Raw genomic sequence first — 22611 nt, 5'->3', positions numbered from 1 at the left:
AAATCTATTAAAACATCTCAAATTCCCAATTAAATATAAAGTTTGATTGTTTTTTTCGACATATGGTAGCTGGTGCCATCTACCTAAATGATTACCAGAGAGAGTTTTGAAGACTATAGAGAAATAGAAAATTTAAATCTTGCCCAATTAAATACAAAGTTTGATTTTTTTTTTTTTTTTTTTTTACAAGAAATAGAAAACTCATAGGGAGTATTTGCATGAAAAGATTATCTCGTCTTTAAAGTATTTGAAAACAAACAAACAAAATCCCTCAAAAACCTCTTTTTAAACTCTCACTCTTTTAGTCCTTTTCACTCTCTCTCTCTCTCAGTGCCATTGCGGTCATGTCCACCAGTACTCTTGAGATAGAGCCGGCCACAAAACACGACGAAAACGACGTTTCTCCGGTCGAAGAAGTCCGTTTAACGGTCTCAAACGATGACGATCCCACCCTTCCAGTATGGACCTTCCGAATGTGGACGCTAGGCCTCGCCTCCTGCGCCCTCCTCTCATTCCTCAACACTTTCTTCTCCTACCGCACGGAGCCCCTCATCATCTCGATGATCTCCGTACAGGTGGCGACGCTCCCCATCGGACGGTTCATGGCGAGGGCGCTGCCGAAGCGGAAGTTTCAGATAGGGTCGAAGGAGTTCTCGCTGAACCCTGGTCCGTTTAACATGAAGGAGCACGTGCTGATATCCATATTTGCCAATGCTGGCTCCGGATTCGGAAGTGGAACGGCTTATGCGATTAGCATTGTGGATATAATAAAAGCGTTTTATCATAGAAAGATCTCGTTCTTGGCCAGTTGGATACTTGTTATAACCACGCAGGTAACAATTGATTAATGTATTTATTAGGGGTTGATTTGCTGCTGAGTGCTGATTACTGGTAATTAAGGGCTGCAGGTATTAGGGTATGGCTGGGCTGGTATTCTTAGAAGGTACGTGGTGGATCCGGCGGAGATGTGGTGGCCGAGTAGTCTCGTTCAAGTCTCCTTGTTCAGGTAATATAGAGCTGGAGAGATTTTTCGGTGGATCACATTCTCACCTAATTGTTGGAATTTTGGCAAGAAACAGAAGAAGAAAAAGTATAAAATGTTAGTCAAACTCCACACCTTACATTTCTACGCTCACAATGCACGTCGTTGAAGATAAGGGATGTGATATCACTCATTTTTTCTTCTTTCGTAGTTTTTAAATTTTTGATCGTCAGATTAAATGAATTGAAAAAAATTAAAATATAGAAATTAAAAAGCAATGTGAAAAAAAAAAAAAAAAAAAAAAAGTAAAAAAAGGGATAGCACACCCCTATTTTCAACTGATGTAGGTTGTCTGCCATTTTGTTTGAGTGTCATTTTTATCATTTTCTATTTTGTGCGGTCAAGGTTAAACCACGTCAACATTTTATATTGATTTTTTATAAATATAATAAAATAATAAATAATAAAAATATAAAATATTAACATAATTTAATCGTGACCGTACAAATAAAAAAAATATAATAAAATACCCAGAAGAGCAGACAATCTGCCCCATTTTCAACACACGGCTCCTTTACTTGGAGGAGATTCTCTCTCTCTTTGGTAGTAAAGCTAGCTGATGTGGCCTCTTCTACACCAAGTATTTGTCTTTGTAATTTATATTAATATTACTACAACGACTTTAACATTAATATTTCAACACTGGTGTCACTATTGCATATACATTTCTCCGGGTCAACCTTAGCGCTACTCAAAATAGGTGTGGTTTCTTTGTAACCTTAATAAGTATTTGACATATTAAATTTATGATGATGAAGTTAAGAAAAGTTAAATTTATAAATACATATCAATCATTTATTGAGGCTACATTCATTTTCAGTGCAGAAAATTTGGACTTATGCATGAATGAGTGCTTAAAAGTTGCCACTTGTGATGGTTTGATGGTGGGGTAATGTTAGAAAGACTAAAACTTTTAAATCAAATAATGTGGTGATTGATCATTGAATTATTACTTAAGTGTTAATTAACGTGCTTATTTTCTATTGGTGACACATCATTTAGTTTAAAAATTTGGTCTCCCTAGCATTATCATTTATGGCGTCTACACCGACTTGCGACTCATTCTAATATCTAACAGTACTCAAAGTTGATAAGTAGGGTTTAATCTTGTAATTTGTTTAATGTGATGTATCTGAGTTGTACGTAGTATGTAGTAGCCTTGAGTTGTTATAGGACTCTTATATGTATAGGTGTTCTATGTTTGAAAAGTTTGTGTGTCGTTTTGGCCAAACTATAAGATGGCTAATATTAATTTGAGTAATGCTGCTTTAGACAAGGCTACATTGTTGGTCATCATATAAAATGGGTCTCGGATATAATGTTAAGGGCATTAAAAGTGCTATTCTTGATTCCCCCATGCCTTGAAAATGACTCATTAAAACACCAATTACCAACCATCCATGCATGCATGTATTTTATTTTAGTTTTTGAACAAGTAATTAATAAGTAACAATGTCTCTAATTTTTCATTTTTTCATTTACCTTGATATGAAGGGCTCTTCATGAGAAAGACAACAATCGAATGTCAAGAGGGAAGTTCTTTTTCATAGCACTCATATGCAGCTTCGCTTGGTTTGTCGTCCCTGGCTATCTTTTCCCAACCTTGTCAACAATTTCATGGATTTGTTGGATATACCCTAAGTCAGTCGCTGCCCAACAAATAGGGTCAGGAATGGGAGGACTTGGCATTGGAGCATTTTCACTTGATTGGACAGTCATAGCCTCCTACCTCTACAGCCCTCTCATCAGCCCTTTCTTTGCCATTGTCAATGTTGCTGCTGGCTATGTTCTTGTTATGTACATGTTACTGCCAATTGCCTATTGGGGTATCAATTTGTACAATGCCAAGAACTTTGCAATCTTCTCTTCACATTTGTTTGACGCCGGTGGCCAAATATATAATGTCTCCGCCCTTGTGAATAACAAGTTTGAGATTGACATGCCTGCCTATGAAAGACAAGGACGCATAAACTTGAGTGTGTTCTTTTCTTTGACATATGGCATCGGTTTTGCGTCTGTTATCTCGACCCTCACGCACGTTGCCCTATTCAACGGAAGGTAAATCAATTGAGCATTGCTATTTGTATCATCGCAACTGGTTATCTTGTGTATCATCTCTTTAATAGTTGGCGAGGCTTATTATTGGAAATGAATGAATTAATATATACAGCTGTTGTTCCAACAGGGAGATATATAAACAATACAGAAGGGCATCACGGAGTGTAAAGGAGGACATACACACCAGATTAATGAGGAAATATAAGGACATACCTAACTGGTGGTTTCATCTTATGCTTTTGATGTCCCTGGTACTCTCTCTAGTGATGTGCATATTCATGAAAGATCAAGTCCAAATGCCATGGTGGGGACTTATTTTTGCAGCTGGACTTGCATTAGTTTTCACTCTTCCTATAAGCATTATAACCGCCACAACAAATCAGGTAAGCTTTCAACCCACTAGCCATCTCACTTGTTTTAGATTTGTTTTAGCTATATCATATATGTACTCTCTCATATGACCCTTTATGGTGTACAATCTCTCTAACAAAGGCGAGACCTAGTTATAAAGGTGGGTCATGCATGGCTAGGTCTCACACAAATAGGTTCCGTCTCTATTAGAGGTTGTACCCTAGATGGTAACTATAGTTGAGATGGTGCAAATAATTGTTTTCATGTGTGATTTAGTAGCCTTCGGATTTATTTAAATCTGAAATCTATTCGAACCATCCCAAAATTTTTATTCATTCTATTTGGCAGTCTCCAGGACTAAACATCATCACAGAATACATCATGGGATTGATATTACCTGGCAAGCCAATAGCTAATGTGTGCTTCAAAACATATGGATATATAAGCATGTCGCAGGCAATTTCTTTTCTCAATGATTTTAAGCTAGGTCATTACATGAAGATCCCACCTATATCAATGTTCATAGTCCAGGTACATCTTCTTGACTTGCCTTTTTTTTTTTTCTAATTGTAGGATAAAAAAAAAAAAAATCATATCCATACTAATTAAACATAATCAGATAATTTCAATTTGTATCATGCTGCTATCAGTTGAAAATAATCCCACAAGATGAAGAGCATTTCTTAAAGGGAAATTATTTATGCACACCATTTCTTCACTTCATTCATATGCAGTTTTTTATGTTTTTACTTTTCTTGCCATTAAATTGCACACATCAAAAGAAAATTAAGAGAAGAAAATTATGAAGTGGCAGAAGGTGAAAAAGGGAGTGCAGAAGTCATTCCCGTATTTAAAATGAGACACAGTACTCGTATAACTTGACTAACGGGAAATCAGTGTTGTCTTACTCTAGAAATATAAAATGCTTATGGTGTCGGACTAAGAATATGGATCACCGATCATGTTAATTGCATGATCCAAACTTATAGTTCTGACAATACATACAAGATCACTCATTACTTGAATACTAATCTGTCCTTTCTTGCTTCACTAAATTAAGTGCATAGGAACTATAGTAGCTGGAACAGTCAATATAGGAGTTGCATGGTGGCTGCTGTCTAGCATTGAAAACATATGTCAAGATCAATTACTCCCTCCCAACAGTCCTTGGACTTGTCCTGGAGACCGTGTCTTCTTTGATGCATCTGTGATTTGGGGCCTTGTAGGACCAAAACGAATCTTTGGCTCTCTCGGAAACTACAAAGCACTCAACTGGTTCTTCCTCATAGGTGCATTGGGACCTCTATTGGTCTGGTTGCTGCACAAAGCTTTCCCAAGTCAGAAGTGGATCAAACTGATCAACCTCCCAGTGCTTTTGGGAGCAACAGCTGCAATGCCACCAGCTACAACTGTGAACTTCAATTGCTGGATTGTGGTTGGAACTATTTTCAACTACTTTGTTTTCAGGTACAGAAAGAAGTGGTGGCAGAGGTACAATTACGTTCTTTCTGCTGCCCTCGATGCTGGAGTGGCTTTCATGGGGGTACTTTTGTACTTTTCTTTGACCATGAACGAGAAGAGCATATCCTGGTGGGGAACAAATGGTGAACACTGTGATTTGGCTACATGCCCCACAGCCAAAGGTATAGTTGTTGATGGTTGCCCTGTCTACTAATTCCCATTTCAAAAGCGATTTTAATTAGTATATATATTTATATGAGGAATGAACCAGTGTTCTTGATGAGACTGAATTCTATATTTACACGTTATAATTTTACCAATGATGCTGCTTCTAAATTAATACCTGGTACGGGAATTAGTTTGGGAAAGTCTTATCACGAGTAAAAATTTGCTGGTACTCCAGATACATTTCACAGCCCCGCTGGGCAATCTAAACTGAATCAAAATGCTGCTAATTCCTCTTCTGGTTATCCAAATGTGATATATATTATATAGCCCTGCTGGGCATTTGTGTTCTTTGGTAAAGAAGTATTATCGATTGCAAATCCAAATGTGATATATATATATATATATATATAGCCCTGCTGGGCATTTGTGTTCTTTGGTAAATAAGTATTATCGATTGCAAACTCTGATCACAGCCCAATCATATTTAATTCAGAACTACAACCTAGTAAACGTAAATCTTTATTTCGTTTTAAAGAACATTGGACACATGATCATTACTTTTTAACTCTGTTAACACAAGCGTGGAAATATAAGCCTTCTGCTCATAGATAATTATCTGACATTCAAGAACACTTATCGTTTAATCCTGACAGTAATCTCTTTTGGAAAGAACGGGAAATAACTCAAACTTAAAAGTTTAACTTTACTGGAAGAGGCCTATTCGACACAACGGGCTCGAATTGATTGGCTCAAGGACCTGATGGTTTTCATGCCCTTCTTTTTTTCGGCGTTATCGGGATCAAATTAAGGGTAACATTTATGACATGTGTGGAGTAAAAAAAGATAGAAAACTAAAGGTCGAGTATGATTTTGCTCGGTGAACATTCCTTCTGTATATTCATCCTTATATAGAGATTACAAAGGAGAGTTTGATGTAGAACAAACTCTTGTATAATAAACAGATAATACAAGTGATAATTGCATTAATCCAAAATACAAAATTCAGATAAGTTCACAGCTAGTACTGATCAGCATCTTTTAAATATTCTTGCATTTGTTGCGGCTTTTGTTGGCTAGAGGAAATATTTGAATTTCCTCTTGGCGGGCTGGATGGTTTATCAAAAAATAATAAATTTTTTGAGTCGACATGTGGACTTTTACATAATTGATGAGAATACCCTAATTAAATTTGCAAGACTCACATCCACTCTATGCACAGTTCAACCCTCGAGAAGACGTGAGTTGCTAATTACGACTGCTCAAGAAGACATGAGCTGCTAATTACCACTGCTGCAAACTCTCCTACCCATGGTAAAGAGAAAGTCAAAGGTATTAAAGATATGATTAATTAAATCTTAATTTTAATACTCAACTAATTGAAGAACAACTCAATCAACACAACCATATCCAATCAAGGATATTTCAAATATAAGTCCAAGATATTATTTATTAAATAATCTTTGCTCATCCATGCATGACTCATCTTGGCCAATTGGCTACCGACACATGTGGCCGGTCTAGCTTCTATAAATACCCCATCTCCACCAATCTCTAATAAGCTTTTGCTACGCACTTAAACCCCAAACACTCTCTCTCTTTTCAAAGAAATTGATGTAGCCATCGGAAATCTATTGGCCAACACCCCCCTACCCTACCCCACCTTGTGGGCGTGTGAGGTTTTGGCCTCTTGATCAAAGTGTTTTTTTGTCTTGTAGATACAATTTCGTCAAGGCTAAAGACGGCGAATTTCGCTACCACAACATGGTCAATGCTTTTTATAATAGAGGCTCTGTTGAAATACTAAACCATACTTATATTACCTTAATTCCTAAGAACAATCCTGCAGAAACTTTTCATCAGTTTCGACCCATTAGCATCCATAATGTGACATATAATTATTTCTAAATTACTTGTTAATCGTCTCTGTCCTGTGTTAAATACCTGCATTTCGCAATCTCAAGTTAGTTTTGTTCCTAATAGATTATGTAATGTAAGCTTCTTTCTACATTTCCAAAGATTTTTTTTTTTTTTTTAATTGCATGGCTATAAAATTAGATGTGGAAAAATCTTCTGATAGAATTAATTGGGACTATCTATATTTATCTTTGAAAAAATATGGTCTTGATGATAAATGGATTAACTAGATCATGCATTGTGTTTCTTCCGTGTCGTATTCTATTTTAATTATGTCCAACCTTATAGCCTAATAAAACATTCTAAAGGATTTAGACAAGGCCACCCTATATCGCCTTATTTATTTATTCTTTGTATTGAGTTTGGAAAGAAACTTTAGTACTCGACCAATTCTTCTTAAAGAATTAGTTGGTGTTCGTCTCAAAATTGTTCTCGACCACAAGCTGAGGATTTTGGGATCTCTTGGTCCTTCTTGATTTGTGCGGGCATGCCAATTTGTGACCTAAGACCAAGCGAGTAAGATAAGTTTGTGATTTTGGTTGCATTTTGATTTGACTTTTTTCAATGCAATTGTTGACCGAGGAAGGAACCATCTCAGTAGTAGGTTCTTCGATGCATCGGGTGCAAAGACTTTTGAATATGCATTAGATGGACGTTGAGTGGGTGTTGTTTATGTGGACATGATAAGTGAATGGATAGATGGAAGCAAATTTGGTGATTGATATGGTGAGAGGGAATGTATGAGTAGGTGAATCTCATCAGACCAAATGACCTTGTCGAATTGATCAAATTGATAAGTAATTAAGTTACATTACTCATAGTGATAAAATAAAATGTGATAAAGTAATTATGATAAAATAAAAATTACTCTAAGTGCGTGAAAATAATTTTTAAGAAAATAAAATTACGCTAGGTGCGAGAAAATAATTTGCGGGAATTGAAAACTAATTTGAAATAGAAAACTAAGTAGGGCTTCATTTTGAAAAGAAAAATAGGGTAAAAGTACACGGGGTGCAAAGAAATTAAAAATATAAGCAAATTTGTTGGTCGGGGAACTCTAACAATGACCGAGGAGGTCCTATTCATACTAGTTGAGAGCATCCATTCTCAATGAATGCCTTTTGATTGCCTCATGAGCCTTGATCCTTTTCCATTACAAATTTGGAATATATTCCTCCCAATGACAATTATGATGTATTTGTCTTCAATTTTAAAAATCCGTAATCAACTTCATCCTTGAATGTCATTGGGACCACGAATCTGTAGGCCCATGACACGTGGCACTCAAGGTTGTTAGAATGACCGGAAAATCATTTAAGAGAGACCAGAGCTATGTGGGTATTCTAGAACAGATTACCATCGGCGAAGGTAAGAGAATAGAGGAGAGAAAGAGATGATTTGGCTTAAGAGTAGAGAGCGAGGAGAGAAAGAAGAGATCATAAAAGAAGAGAGAAAAAAGAACTAATAGGAGAAAGTAGAGAGAGAAAGAGATAAGATAGAGAGAGAAGAAAGATAGAGTGCGGAAAAAGAGAGAGAGAGTGGAGAGCAGGTTAAGTTTGAAGGAAAGGGATCCGTTCCTTTCACCTAATCCTCCTCATCAAACAATTCAGGCCTTTGAAATTTGAGCTAACGGCTAAAGTTATTATAACTTTTAGAGTGGGTCCATGTTTGTAGTCCTTGGATCAAATTTCAAGGGTCCAGATTGTTTGAAGAGGAGGATTAGGTGGAAGGGAACCGGAGAAGATCTCTTTCGAAGTTTGAAAACTCTAAAACTGACTTTTTTTTTGTTAATGTATAAGTTATTTTTCAAGTTAGTTTTGAGTTTAATTTTTTGAAAATTGTCCTACCAAACATAAGGTTCTTGACTTGAAGCTCAAAAATTGTGTTTGAATTAAAATAAAATAAAAATAAAATTTTGAATTCAAGTTGATTACCAAACATGCCTTAAAAAGCTCAAGAATTTTTGAAATTCTTCTTGCTTCTTGTTTGTGCCATTGCCTACCTGTGAACGCCTATTAAATTTGTACATAAACGGCATGGTCATGGCCTTGTTTGTGTCATTGCCTCCCAGGTTAATACTTAATAGGCATCTGCCATGTTGATCATCTCTTGCATAAAGTGGACATTGAGATCCTCTCTGGATCTCACACTCCGGACCATACAAACTAGGCAATTCGGAGATATTATTGAATTGAGCGTCGAGAATAGATGATGTTTCTACTCCCTAGAAGAGACAGAGGAGGAGGAGAGTGAGATTGTAGTGATAGTCAAAAAACGCAAGCAAAGATTTTTCAATTTGTAGTGTCTTTTCTTTTAAAAGTTATTTTTTTTAGATTTATGATATTTTTTATTGCCCAAACTTTCTTCTATGATTTTAAAGTTTTTGGTGGGTCAAACGCTTGTCACATCATTATTTAACAGTGACTTAAAGGCTAGACTAACACAAGTATGAATTTAAGCGCAAATTGTAACTTTAGGTATGAAATTGAGGCCAAAAAAAACTAAGGATAGCAAAGTGCAAATATCACAGTGCTTGAGGGTAATAAGTGAGAATTACTCTGTTTAATTATATTAGTATACAGAAGGCTTTTTGGTAAGCACCTAAATAATGTTAAATACACTCCATACTAAATTCTAATATTAAATGACTTATATACTCTAAAATGCAATGACAATTTTGACATCATAAAATTTACAAAAAAATTCTAAATCACTTTTAACGTGTATATCTCAAGATTATTTATCTTCTTCAACTCTCAAAACCACTATCACCCTCCATTATAGAACTCTACCCAATGAAACTACAAACGTTGATTTAAAAAAAAATATATCTTTGTCCAATTAACATATCTGACTGGCTTTTGAAAACTATTTTAGTAAACCCCTACTATAAACGGGGAGTTTGATAATAATTTTTAGTGTACTTAAACATGATTGCGTACAAGGTGATGCCTCTACGGGGGACACTAATATTGCAACAAAGAGTGGTTGACTACAAAAGTGCATTTACAATTGATGAGGTAACTAGTTTTAGTAAATTGTTAGAAGCCTTATAAATGGCCAAACTTTATTTGTTGTATGTACAAGTGTTCAAAAGTAAAAATGATTTTCTTGATTGGACTAGCACACAAGGAAAAAAGGATAACATAGTTATTATCATCAAGAGGTCTGATGCAGGAGAGGTTGACTGAAGGAAGAAGAGATCTCAAATAGCATTTGCTTGTGAAAGACATGGAGAGTATCGATTCGTATTGGAGATGTCTGATACGAGTGACTAAAAGTCTGATGCAAATAATAAGTAGGAAAAAGAATCTGAGAATACTGGTATCAAAAAGTGCGGATGCCCATTCCTATTGAAGGGATCCATCATTGGAGAAGTAGATGAATGAAAATTGGAGGTTGAGTGTGGGGTGCATAACCATACTCATTTGATTATAGTATTTCGACTTTTGTCGAACGATTAAGTAAAGAGAAATTGAACTTCTAGTTGACATGTCTACAAGTTTAGTGAAACCCAAAGTTATTTTGAACACTATAAAGAAAAATTGATCCACTTAATATAACAACAATGAGGACAATATACAATGCAAGGCACTATCATCAAACAAAAAAGGGAGCTGGGAGATCAAAGATGCAACAGTTGTTACGTAAGCTGCTAGAAAAACAAGTATATTGAGCATGGATTGCGCGTGATTTGTTTTGAACTCACTTAATTAATATTGATGTCTTACATAGTTTGTCAGATATACTTATCATGGATTGCGCGTACAAGACTAATAGGCATTGTTTTCCACTCCCAAAGATTATAGGGATAACTTCAACTGATATTACATTTTTTTTGTTGCATTTGCTTTCATTGACCATGAGAAGGAGACAATTACACACGGACATTGACAAGATTGAAGACTCTAATAAATGATGACTGTATTCCCGGTGTGATTGTCACTAATCGAGACTCAGCACTTATGAATGTCATTTGTAATATTTTCTCTAGTACTCGACATTTATTATGTTGGTGGCACATAAATTAAGCAATTGCATCCAATAGCAAGAAACACTTCACATTAGTGGAGGTTTGGAATATGTTTTTTAAAGATTGGCAATGAATTCATCAACATAAGAGGAGTACTTAAATAATTGGCATGCCTTTGAATTTAAATTTATTTCGTTTGATGAAGATATTGACTATTTGAAAACTACATGGCTGAAAGAGTACAAAAGTTTATGGTTGCATGTACTGACACTTGTATGTATTTTGGTACAAAAACAAGTAACAAGTAAGTTTCTATCCTTGTTTTACTTAATATATAACCCCACTTTTATTTTGTCTACTAACTTGGACTAATGAATAGGGCGGAAAGTGCACGTTCAAAGCTTTGACGGGTGATTTGCTCTAGCCAGCTTAGCTTTGAAACTTTGTGAAATCATATTCACTCATTGTTAGAGTTGCATCACACTGAAATACAGACCTCATTTGAGAAGGGTCAGTGTTTTTGTCTACCATATGGTTTGAAGCATGAAGAGTTGAGAGAGTTAAGAGATTTTGTATCCACCAAAGTGTTAATCACAATTGTGTGTGAAGCAAAAAGTAATTTGATGGATTTTCAAAAAAAAATTTCTGTCAATGATAGATTCTCAAATCTCAATCTTCATTCTTTGAAAGGGAGAAGAAACAACATAGAAACCACCTTACAATTCAAAGATGTAAAGTGTGTGGTGTTAAAAATAAAAACATAAATATTTATTTAAACTTAAGAATTGAAGATTGTGGGGTGTATTTAGAAAATGTAGGGCGTATATATGTTGAGAGTGTGAAGTGTGAGGTGTGAGGGTATTATAGAAAAGTATGTGGGATGTAGTAAAACAAATTTGAATTGAAAAAGTAAATTTGGTGTGTCTTTAATAATAAGTGGAGTGTTATTTGTTTTGGTTGACCTTTCCATTAGTACCTAAACTAAAAATGTGATATTTTAGCTAATTTTTTTTTCTCGTAATTGGTAATTAAACTAAACTAAGGGATCCCTTTTAAAAATGTCATTGTTTATCTTTCTATACACAATTTTCTCCCTTGAAGGACAAAGACATTGCCACCGCCTACCATTGCAACCACCAACCTAACACTACCACCACAATCACCACCACTCTTGTTGCCACTGCCACCACAACCGCCATTGTCGTTGCCACCGCCCTTACTTTTAATGCAACCTCTACAGGCTACAGCCACAACCACCACACCCCAGTATTCACACCACCACTATATGCTCCACCACAGTTGTTGCCACCGTCGTCGTCGCCCCCACCCGCACCACCTTGTCCATTTTTTTTATTATACACAGCTATATTGATACACCAAGCACAAAATGTCCACATTAATTTCAAGGGGCAAACTTCTAATTGTATTTCCTTTTCTAAAGTTTGTATTAAAAGAAAATTGCATTCATGATATATTTAGTCACAGCAGAAAAACATGAAGAAATCAAACCCCTTCACTTCCCCCAAGCAAAGAAGTTCACAAACTAAGAGTGAATACAAAATCAACCAGCTATTGCCTCTACTAGGATAACACAAAGTTTGTCACTTATCTCCATGTGATTTGAATGAAGGGGCAGCATATCTGGCCGAGAAATCGCGTTTAGTAGAGTCCTCATCATTCATTTCGTCCCAACCTTGATCGAAGTTCTGTGCATAGCTCAAAGGATCGTACCGGAAACCGCCACCGGGATTTCCAACACTTCTCTGCCTTGTGGTTGTATGTCGTCTTAATCCTCTTATACATGGAAGCTTCAACTTTAGACGTCCCCAGCAGGAAAATACACCTTCGTTTTTGTCTCTAGGAGATGGAATATTCTCCATGACTTGTGGCTTTTGCAGTACATGTAAGTTCCCAGCTGCTTAATATTAAGTGGTAAAAGCTCCCAACATCTCCATCTCTCTCTCTCTCTCTCTCTCTCTCTCTCTCTCTCTCTCTTATGTTTTAAGGATTGTTATTGTGTGGTAGGTAGAGAAGATGGTGAGAGATCAAATGGAATGAGGTCTTTGCGTTTTCAAGGGAAAGAAGAAAGTGGTAGCAAAAATTAAATATTGAAGAGGAAATAAAGTGGTGGGACGTGGGAAAGTGAAAGAACATTTTATCTGGCTACGATTCTCAGAATTTGTTCTGGCACATACAGTCTCTGTTGGCACGGTGAAAAGAGACAGCTTGCAATGTGGGCCTGTGATTTATATGCTTCAACAAATAAACAAGAAGCAATTTGTCTTTGCGGAAAGTAGATAGAAAAACAAAAATTATCTTGAAGTATGAGAGTTCTATTTATTTAGTTATCCCTAATCATAAAAGTAAAAATAAAAATAAAAAAATTGCTTACATCATTTTTCTTCTCCCACACATATCCGTTTATTTATAGCTTTTGATGAAGCAATCAAAGGAGAAATAGAGAATCCAGAAGCATAAATAAATAGGGATGTGCAGCAGTAGAAAATGGTGTGAAGAAGAAAATGGTGTGGAGAAGTCATTTCTCAGAATTAAACATTCGTAACCACCGATATTTGGAGTCGATAGGTGGTCAAGTTTGTGAATAGGAAATTGATTGTTCTACTGGAGGGATTTTTCGGTGTACCCGGCACACCAAAAAAATTTGGTGTACCCTCACTCATAATGGTGAGGGTGCACCAAAAAAATTTGGTGTACCCGGTACAACTAAAAATTTTCCGTTCTACTGACTCTACAACATTTAAGTGCTGAGCCAACTAATCTCAGAAGAATGATGGGTCTATAGAGGTGACATGTAATAGCGTCGATCAATTTGACAATCAAGATTTAATTCTTTCATCATTTTAACCAATGACCCTTGTTTTCATTAAATTTTTTTACCAATAATGGTTTCAAGAATTGATTCCTAAATGCTTATTATGCTAAATATTTCAGAGATTCTCTTATGGATCTCAAGGTTGGCATGCTCAAGCATTGATGCTTGGAGTAATCCTGGCAAATCTCATAATTTTTATTTACAAAATAACCAATATAATGAGTCCATAATTTTATTTAAATACTTACCAATATAAAGAGTCAAAGCTTTGATGCTCATGCATGCTTTCTTTGAAGTCGTTGGATTGTCAAATACCATTTATTTTGTTTAAAATCTCACCAATCTAACGGCACCAAGCATCAAACCGCATAATGTCTAAATTTTCTCCTACTTATAATAGTTGCATCTAAGAAGACTTACGATTTTTCGTCATTTATGAGATTTAAGCGTAAGTCTTCTTACAAATATCATTAAACTATAATACTTATTGGCCACCATAGAGGACTTTGAAATTTTGAAAAATAAAAGAAAAAAATGTACAAAGCGGTGAATTACGTGTAATTATTTGATGGCGACCAAATGATGCAAGAGTTTTGGAAGTTTATTGAAAGAATATCCTATGGATATTATTAATTCCACTTAAATTAGTTCCGTGGATAAACTAGTTAGCCATCTTCTTATCATGTACATACATTTGGTCCTCTCATTTCATTCTTGGTCTGGATTGTTTCAAGATGTGTGAGCCACACGAGGGTCCTAAACCAGCCCTTTACAGTTATCAGGCCAGCTAATCAGCCTATTCTTGTCCTAGGCTCTATACCATAACTTAACTCATGTTTTTTTTATTTTTTTTGGTAACGATACTCGATCCAGAGCAAACTTATACGAAACCTATTTGATTATATCCATCGTTTTGGTTTGATATATTCAATCTAACGGCCAAATTATGATTGTTGACTACAATTTGGATCACCCACGTGACGTTGTAGATGCGTACCGGCGACACTTGGTTTAGTAACTTCACCACAAAGTGAATGCATAAAATGACACCCTCACACATCGTGTATTCGAGACATTATCGCACATCATGTATCTGCAATGTTGCAAGGGAAGAACAGAACCCTAGTGAAGATCATGCATTATCCTCTATGATAACATGGCCTAGTGCAGACAGGACCACCCAATCAGATGTCTGTGAAGATGCATACCAACTCCCTATGAGAACATGGCCTGGTGCAGATATAAGCCACCAAGTTCAGGTATATGTCAATGAAGATGCATGCCTATTCCCTACAATAAGTGCATTAGATGTCGACGACCAGATAACCCAAGTAGTCTAGTTGACAGACCCTTAACTTCTACGTCTAAACTTATTCCATAAGAGCTACTCCAACGCCTTTTAACTTTTATGTGTGAAATAAATTAGACACGGTACCTACTTAGAACCATAGTTACTCTTCAGTATAGAACATCTCAAGCTAAAACAATCGCGAACAATAATTTTAAGAAGCGAGAGTGAGAGAATATAACAAAAAATCACAACATTATGTAGCAATGACGCAATTTTTAACAGCGACTCTGTAGTTAATCAGAGAACTATCATATTGATTACTATTTAGCATAATGTGGAAAAGTTGAATAAGTATAAATATTTTAGATAGTGGAAACTACTTGACAGACAAGCATGGATTCATCGGAAGCACAAGAATCAGATCAAACAAACTGAGGACTTACATGGATATCTAACAAAATTGATTTTGGATTTCGATCCTCAAGACAAAGAAAACGAGTGAATTAATATGTTTGAACACCATGAAAATCATTATCATGGGAAATGAGGCCGACGAAATCCAAAGGCATAATTAAACAATGACCTACCATCCGAGAGTAAAAGTTGAACTGCGTACATCTACATCTTGACTGCCACCTGTTCAGCAGAGCTTTTCTTCACAACCCCTCTATAGCAGAGTTCATTCAATAAATCCAAAGCCTCTTTTGTTAATCCTTCATAAGCTATGCCTTCAATGAGAATGGTGTATGTTACTTCAGTAGGTTGACATCCTTTAGATACCATATAAGCGAGGAAATCAATTGCACGACCAGTTTGCTTAGCCTTGCAAAGACCCAACATGATGGAGTTAAAAGTGATAGCATTGGGCTTGACGCCCGAATCTTCCAAATCATGGACAAACTTAATTGCTTCATCAACCTTTCCTTCTCTGCTAAGCCCTCCCACGAGAGAAGAATAAGTAATTACATCAGGCTTTAAACCCTTTTTGCGCATCTCATGCAAAAGTTCTAAGGCACGTTCTGTTTTCCCCACCTTTGAGAGCCCATCAATCACTGTATTGTATGTGATTAGAACAGGAGAGCAACCCTTGCTACTTAGTTGATTAAGTATCTCAACAGCGCTATCAACCTTTCCATCTTTGCACAAAGCTGTAAGCAAAGTATTGTAGGTCACAATGTCTGGATAACAGCCCCGAGAAACCATTATATCCAAATACTCAATCGCCCTATCCATCTTCTTTTCCTTGCAAAATCCGTGAAGCAATGGGTTGTAACTCAAGGAATTTGGAGTACAGCCATGCTTAGGCATCTTCTCCAAAATGTCAATTGCTCTACCCAACAAGCCCTTCCGGCACAAGAAGTTAATCAAAATATTGAAAGTAACAACACTCGGAGAACAGCCTCTGTGAACCATTTCAGCTAATAGTTTTTCAGCATCCATCCACCTGCCAGTGCTGCACATGCTACGCAAAACAATATTGTGGGTAATGACATTTGGTTGGCAATCAGATGACGGCATGTCATTCAAGAATTTGATTGCTTCATCCAACCTTCCTTCCTTGCATATCCCGTTGATAAGAACATTATAAGTGACCACATCAGGCTTGCATCCTTTGCTCCTCATCTCATCCAAAAGCTTCATCGCCTGCTCAACCCCACTTTCCTTGCATGTTGCTTCAATCAGTATGGTATACGTAATCACATCTGGATAACACTCCCTTTGCAGCTGTCGATCAAGAACTTCCATCGCTTGCTTCAATTTCCCACTATCACATAAAGTACGCAAGATTGTATTGTACGTAACAACATCTGGAGAAACACTCATTCGGTCCAAAACCCTCAAAGCATTATCAATCTCACCAGCCTTGCAGTAGCCACTGATCAAGACATTGTAAGTTATAACATCAAGGATAGCCCCAGATTCTTCTAGAATGTTCATAATCCGCGTCGCCTTCCTTGTCTTTCCACTCTTACAAAACCCCCTGATTAAACTCGTACACGCAATAATATCAGGCATATCACCATGATAAAGCATGTTCTCTAGAAACTTAAACCCCTCTTCTAATTCCCCATTTCTAACCAGCCTACGAAGCTGATTATTACTCTCGAATTCCTCAAAACCATTGGAAGAGTCCATTCCATTCAAACCCCCATGTGGGGTATACTCAACATTCTGCAGCCTACCATTGGAACTAAAAGTTTCGACTTTCGACACAGCAAGTACACGCTTTCGCATATGTTTCTGGTAACCGTCCTGTATCCTACACTGAATGCCATCGGGGAGAACAAGAAACCGAGCTCTGCTGCCCACAAAGAGCCTCCGATAATCGGGAGTGGTGAGAGCAACCTTACCACAGACCCTAGCTCCAAAATTACCGGTCTTTCTTGTCCTCACCCTATCAACTCTGTGAAATGAGCAAAACCCATCAGGGGTTTGGTTCACAGGTACCATCAAATCCATAACTTCACCTATTACTTGTGTATAAAACCCACAACCCAATACTCAAAAAGCCATGCTTAAAGGGAAATACGGCAGAGAAACTGAATATAAACACAGATATTGCAGATATGGGTTGGTTGGGTTGGATTTTTTGTGATGAACAGAAATGAATTTAGAGCAGAAGAGATGAAGCTAGAGAGAGAGAGATTACCCAGAGCAGAGTGAGCTACCTTCGTTTCCAAACAGAAGGAGTATTACATAAGAGAGGGTGCAGACAGCAGAGGGTTGAAAGAAGAGAGTGAAGAGGCGGTGGTGGGTGACAATGTGCCGCCGTTTTGCTTATCCGTTTTATGTCGTTACCTTGTTGCTTCTGCAAAATGCTGTGTAACGAAGAGGGCTTCGTCGTCGTTCGAAAATTGGGGAGCAAATGAGGGGGTGGGCTGGTAGCAGGGCAGGCCTAACTGGCCCTCCTGATAGTGTTTTTCGGCCCAGATGAGGCTCGGTCCAAACATAAAGGTCTGATCTTTCTATTGTCTTCATTTACACCCACAAAAGTATTTGGGAAATTGGTTGAATAAAATATTCTACAGCATCCAAGTATTTTTCATTATTGTTTTTCTTCTCTTTGGTTTTTTAGTGTTTGATTTCTTTACCAATCATGTGTTCTAACTTTTAATTTCGATTCCAAGGATCCAATTTTCACATTGTTTTGTGTGCTTTTTCCGTATGAATTTTGAAATAGATACACAGCACATTGCAGGAGCAAAGTGGATTAATAGAAGGATTAACGACACTTTAGAACTTCCTGTTTGCATTTTCTTTAAGAAAAAGAGAAGTTCATGGTTCATCTTTTAGTGGTTTATTTGTATTCAATATTAAGAAGTTGAATCTCTAGGTTTGCTTTTCTTTTTCCAGACTCTGTTTTGTCCATGAGCAAGGAGCTGGTTTTGTACAAATTTCTGTGTTTATATAGCAGCCAACTAGTAGCACATTCAGAATTCAATTGTTTTTAATGTCATTTGTTTTCTTCTAATTTGTTGTCTAGGATGTTGGAAAGGACAGAAGAAACATTCTTGCTGTTTTTTTATTTTAGGCATTGACATATGTCTTTTTGTTCAGTTGATTTTCTAATCAATTGTTATATATTGTGTGTTTGAAAATGTTTTGTCAAATCAATCTCTTAAACTTTATTTTTCATACCATTTATCACAACGGTACCTTTACTTTTTTAATGATGTGGATATCTTAAAATAAAAAAACACAGTTTTTGGCATTTATAAATCTTTAACCCTAAAAGTCTCTTACAAATACAAATGAAATATAATTTTGTACGTTGCGCCGTGATTAAAAAAAAAATTGTGTACGTAAAAATGCGTGTAGAAAGAATAGTACTTGTATAAAGTGAAAAGGCAAAAGGGACTGGCTAGTATTTGCTCATCATAAATGTATACACGGTGTTTCCCTTATTTGTATTGTCTGGGCCAAGAGCAGTTTTACATGTATGTTTACATGCACCGTTACGTTCACTTTGGATCTTCAGTATGTGTTCAACATGTTCCTAGATTGCACTAGTCAACTAGGACCCGTATGTAGTGCTTAGTGCCAACTCGACATGATTATAGTTCTAAAACTTAAGTTACACACCCAGCTTGTTAATGTAGCTACTTTCTACATGATTTGTGTGATGCTTGCATGATTTTGATGAACATTGCAGATATTATTATTACTGGGTACTCGTATCCTTGAGATTACTAATGAAATTTTGGGTACTTTGCTTTCTTATATACGAGTAGTATGAATTTTGGAAACTATACAGGTTTTACAGCAAAGGTTACTATTTTAAGAAAAATCATGGTTTCACAACACTCTATCGCTCATGTTTTCTATTTTGTGCCCTTCCAATTCCTAGAGGCTGAGCTCTTATGTAGATGAAGAATAATTGGCAATTGCTAACCAGTACTTCCGATAATTTAGGAAGTTAATTTTTTTTTTTTTTTTGGTATAAATATCCATCATTCTAGGATGCGAATATTCTTTACTTTATGATGCACTTGTATTTATGCTTTGACATGTAGCATTGTAATAAGGGTTACTATTTTAAGAAAAACCATGGTTTTACATGCCTTAATTCAGATGTCCAACTGAACATTTCGGGTTAGGATGTGTCAAATTGGTATTAGAACCTAGGTTTTCAAAATTGGTCATATGATTACTCTGATACCAGTTTGCAGAGCAAAGGTCTCCGAGTTCCTTGACTTTTACAACTATGGTTTAACGTTGTATCTTCTGTTAGTTCTAGATTTCTTCTTTGAGTCTTGCCACCTCGACGACGTTGAAAAGCTGTAACGGTCGACTTGCCCGAGGTCTGAAACAACTTACTGTTCTACAATTCGATTACAGTATAGAAAATTGTACTTACTTCGTGACGACTAGAAACTTTGGAACTCATTATCCAATTTTGTTTGGTGTATTTGTTGTGGAAATTTCTGGGAAGAAATTTTCTTACGGGGGTATATTGTTACAACAAGAAATCGACCCTTGAAGCTTGTACCATTATGTTCTTGACAACCCCTGGAATCGTAATATGTCCTTGGATCGAACATTGGAGGAATAACGGTGGTGCGGGGAACGTTGGAAGAATCTCAGCCAATTTTTGTGGAAAAGGCGAGGTTTTCGTCTAACTTCTACATAATTTGACGAAACCAACCCAGATTTGGCCCGACAACCCGATCCATACCTGGTCCAACTCGACTGTAATGTCGATGTCCACACCAACATCCCAATCCGGCTTGACAACCACGTCCGACCCGTTATCTCGAGATAGGACCCAACAACCCGATCTGTTAACTCGAGATTGGCCCTGACGATCCGACCCGTTTCTGAATCCGAATCGGAATATTTTAAGTAAGATTTCGTTACTCTGTTGTTAGTTTTAATGGAATATTTCGTCTGGCTGTAATATTTCATTTTCGCTAATGAAATATTATGTCTTGAGACACAATAGTCATTTTTCCGGCCACCACCTCAGCCACCGCGTGTGGCACTCTTCTACAGTGTGTAGGGGCACGTGCGGCGACGCACAACATACGGTGGCGGATTTGGATTTTCCAATCTCGATTTCAATAGTTAGAGCCCTTTCTTTTGTGACCTTCATATGTTTTTTTAGTGGTATAGTGATTTCTCATATAGGAGAGACTTATCTAGAAGATTTCGTGGGCAAGCAAGGCAATGAGGGTACTACCCTATGACATACCATGAGTGGATCTTTGCTTTCAAATATTATATTATAGTTCCATAAATGTGTTATGATTGTCTTACATGCCATGTTTTGACTTAAAACATAATAAATGTTTACGTTTTATTATTTTATTATTATTCGCGATTACAACTTTGGCATGATCGTACTTATACTATATATCGGCTCATCAAAAATGTTTGCATGGTGTTTTCTTTATTTATACTATTTGGGTCAGGACCGACTTCAGGTGTATGTTCACATGCACCGTTACATTCACTTTGAGTCTAGAGTAAGTACCAACCTACCCTTAGATTGCACTAGGCAACTAGGGCCCTATATGAGTGCTTAGCGCCAGCTTTATGTGATTGTAGTACTAAAATGTAATTTATCCACCAACCTATTCATGTGGCTACTTTCTACATGACTTTTGTGCTTGCATGATTTTGATAAGCATTGTAGAAATTATTAGTATTGTTTTACCTACATCCTTGAGATTATTACTACTTTTTTGGGTACTTTGTTTCTTACATATGAGTAGTATGAATTTTAAAAACTATACAAGTTTTACAGCTAGGGATTACTATTTTAAGAAAAAACCACGGTTTTACATAACTTTATCTTTTGGCCACTCACGTTTTATGTTTTACTCCTATTAAGGACCTAGAGGCTAAGCTCTTGTGGAGGTGAGGAATAATTGGCAATTGCTGGCTAGCATTTCCAATAAGGTAGGAAGTTAATATCCTTTTGTATAATTTAAAATCCATCCTTCTGAGATGGGAATATTCTTTATTTTATGTTTCACTCGTATTTATGCTCTAACACTTTGCATTATATAAGGGTTTCGCTCACATGCGCACTCTTATTTCAATTACTTAAAGTTTTAATTTACTCATACTTTTCCACATCACCATCATTTTATGGCTTCGTCACATTCTAGTGTCGGCTAGCATGTCGGGTGTGCAGATGGACATTCCGGGTGAGAGTGTGTCAAGGACGCTTATATACACAATATCTAGTCATCGAATTCGAATCAATATGACCCACTATCTAGGCCTGGCAAACGGGTCGTGTCTATCGTGTTCGTGTCGTTTTCGTGTAACACCTGTTATCTTAACGGGTCGTGTCGTGTCACACCCGTTATCTTAACGGGTCCTTAACAGGTCGTGTCACTTTACCCAACGGGTAAAGTGACCCGACCCGTTATGACCCATTATGACCCGTTAAGAAAAAAAAAAAAAATTTTTTAATTTGCACATACCACACATTGCCACATAAATATTACTTCAAAACATTAAAACATTTCTCGTTCAAGTACTATATCTACACTCGAAAATAAAAGCCTAATAAAAAAAATAATACATACACTACTAATATATTACAAATATTAAATGTGCAAGGATAAAGAGTTTTTGTTTTTAAGATTGTAAGTCTTTCTCAAAAGTTTACACTTCCATTTACAAAATCTTCAATTTACATCGATCATCATGAAATTGTATTCAATTTACACCTACATCTATATAATTATTATAGTTTTTACTTTTTAGGGATATAAAATTATTAAATTAATGTATATAATTATTAATATTATAGTTGATTCATACTTTTATTAAGTATATAAATTATAACATAAGATTTTGTGATATCCACATCCACTAGTGTAAATATTTTAAATTGAAGATCAAATTCATTCTTTGTATTCATATAAGGTCAAGGAGTGTAGCTGTAAAAATTCATCAAAATCAGAGTTAAAATAACCGTTAAATCGTGATTTTTCGTTTATAACCGTCGAAAAGCTTTGTCCCGTTACTTGATCTCTGAATGTTTTTTTTTTGTGATTTTTTGC

At 36.3% G+C, this 22611-nt stretch overlaps 2 protein-coding genes across 3 annotated transcripts; one reads left to right on the top strand and one right to left on the bottom strand.

The window, feature by feature from the left end:
• The first annotated feature begins 230 nt into the window (after nucleotides 1-230).
• LOC103956162 (oligopeptide transporter 2) lies at nucleotides 231-5232 on the top strand. The gene is made up of 6 exons (XM_009368101.3): nucleotides 231-833; nucleotides 909-1006; nucleotides 2537-3100; nucleotides 3228-3483; nucleotides 3800-3982; nucleotides 4512-5232. Exons 1-6 carry the CDS (start codon nucleotides 345-347, stop codon nucleotides 5124-5126), a joined length of 2205 nt encoding a protein of 734 aa, XP_009366376.2. The 5' UTR covers nucleotides 231-344; the 3' UTR covers nucleotides 5127-5232.
• A 10207-nt stretch (nucleotides 5233-15439) lies between these two features.
• On the bottom strand, nucleotides 15440-18224 carry LOC125476734 (pentatricopeptide repeat-containing protein At1g09900-like). Of its 2 annotated transcripts, XM_048583166.1 has the most exons (2): nucleotides 17742-18216; nucleotides 15440-17495 (listed from the first exon to the last, which is right to left on the bottom strand). In XM_048583166.1, exon 2 carries the CDS (start codon nucleotides 17324-17326, stop codon nucleotides 15710-15712), a length of 1617 nt encoding a protein of 538 aa, XP_048439123.1. In that variant the 5' UTR covers nucleotides 17327-17495; nucleotides 17742-18216; the 3' UTR covers nucleotides 15440-15709. The 2 variants fall into 2 exon arrangements, with proteins under 2 accessions (XP_048439123.1, XP_048439122.1); XM_048583165.1 differs by having other exon boundaries at nucleotides 15440-18224.
• Nucleotides 18225-22611: the final 4387 nt, after the last annotated feature.

This window comes from the organism of the source record quoted next, unplaced genomic scaffold (assembly GCF_019419815.1).
Source record: "Pyrus x bretschneideri cultivar Hongxiangsu unplaced genomic scaffold, Pyrus_bretschneideri_v1 Contig2, whole genome shotgun sequence".
Classification (NCBI taxonomy): domain Eukaryota; kingdom Viridiplantae; phylum Streptophyta; class Magnoliopsida; order Rosales; family Rosaceae; genus Pyrus; species Pyrus x bretschneideri.
This window is presented reverse-complemented; position numbering and strand designations above follow the sequence as displayed.

Excerpts from the sequence above, each read along its gene's own strand:
- LOC103956162 (XM_009368101.3), top strand. The coding sequence starts at position 345 with ATGTCCACCAGTACTCTTGAGATAGAGCCGGCCACAAAACACGACGAA. Across the intron at positions 834-908 it reads TACTTGTTATAACCACGCAG|GTATTAGGGTATGGCTGGGC; the intron begins GTAACAATTGAT and ends TAAGGGCTGCAG. Across the intron at positions 1,007-2,536 it reads GTTCAAGTCTCCTTGTTCAG|GGCTCTTCATGAGAAAGACA; the intron begins GTAATATAGAGC and ends CTTGATATGAAG.
- LOC125476734 (XM_048583165.1), bottom strand. The coding sequence starts at position 17,551 with ATGGATTTGATGGTACCTGTGAACCAAACCCCTGATGGGTTTTGCTCA.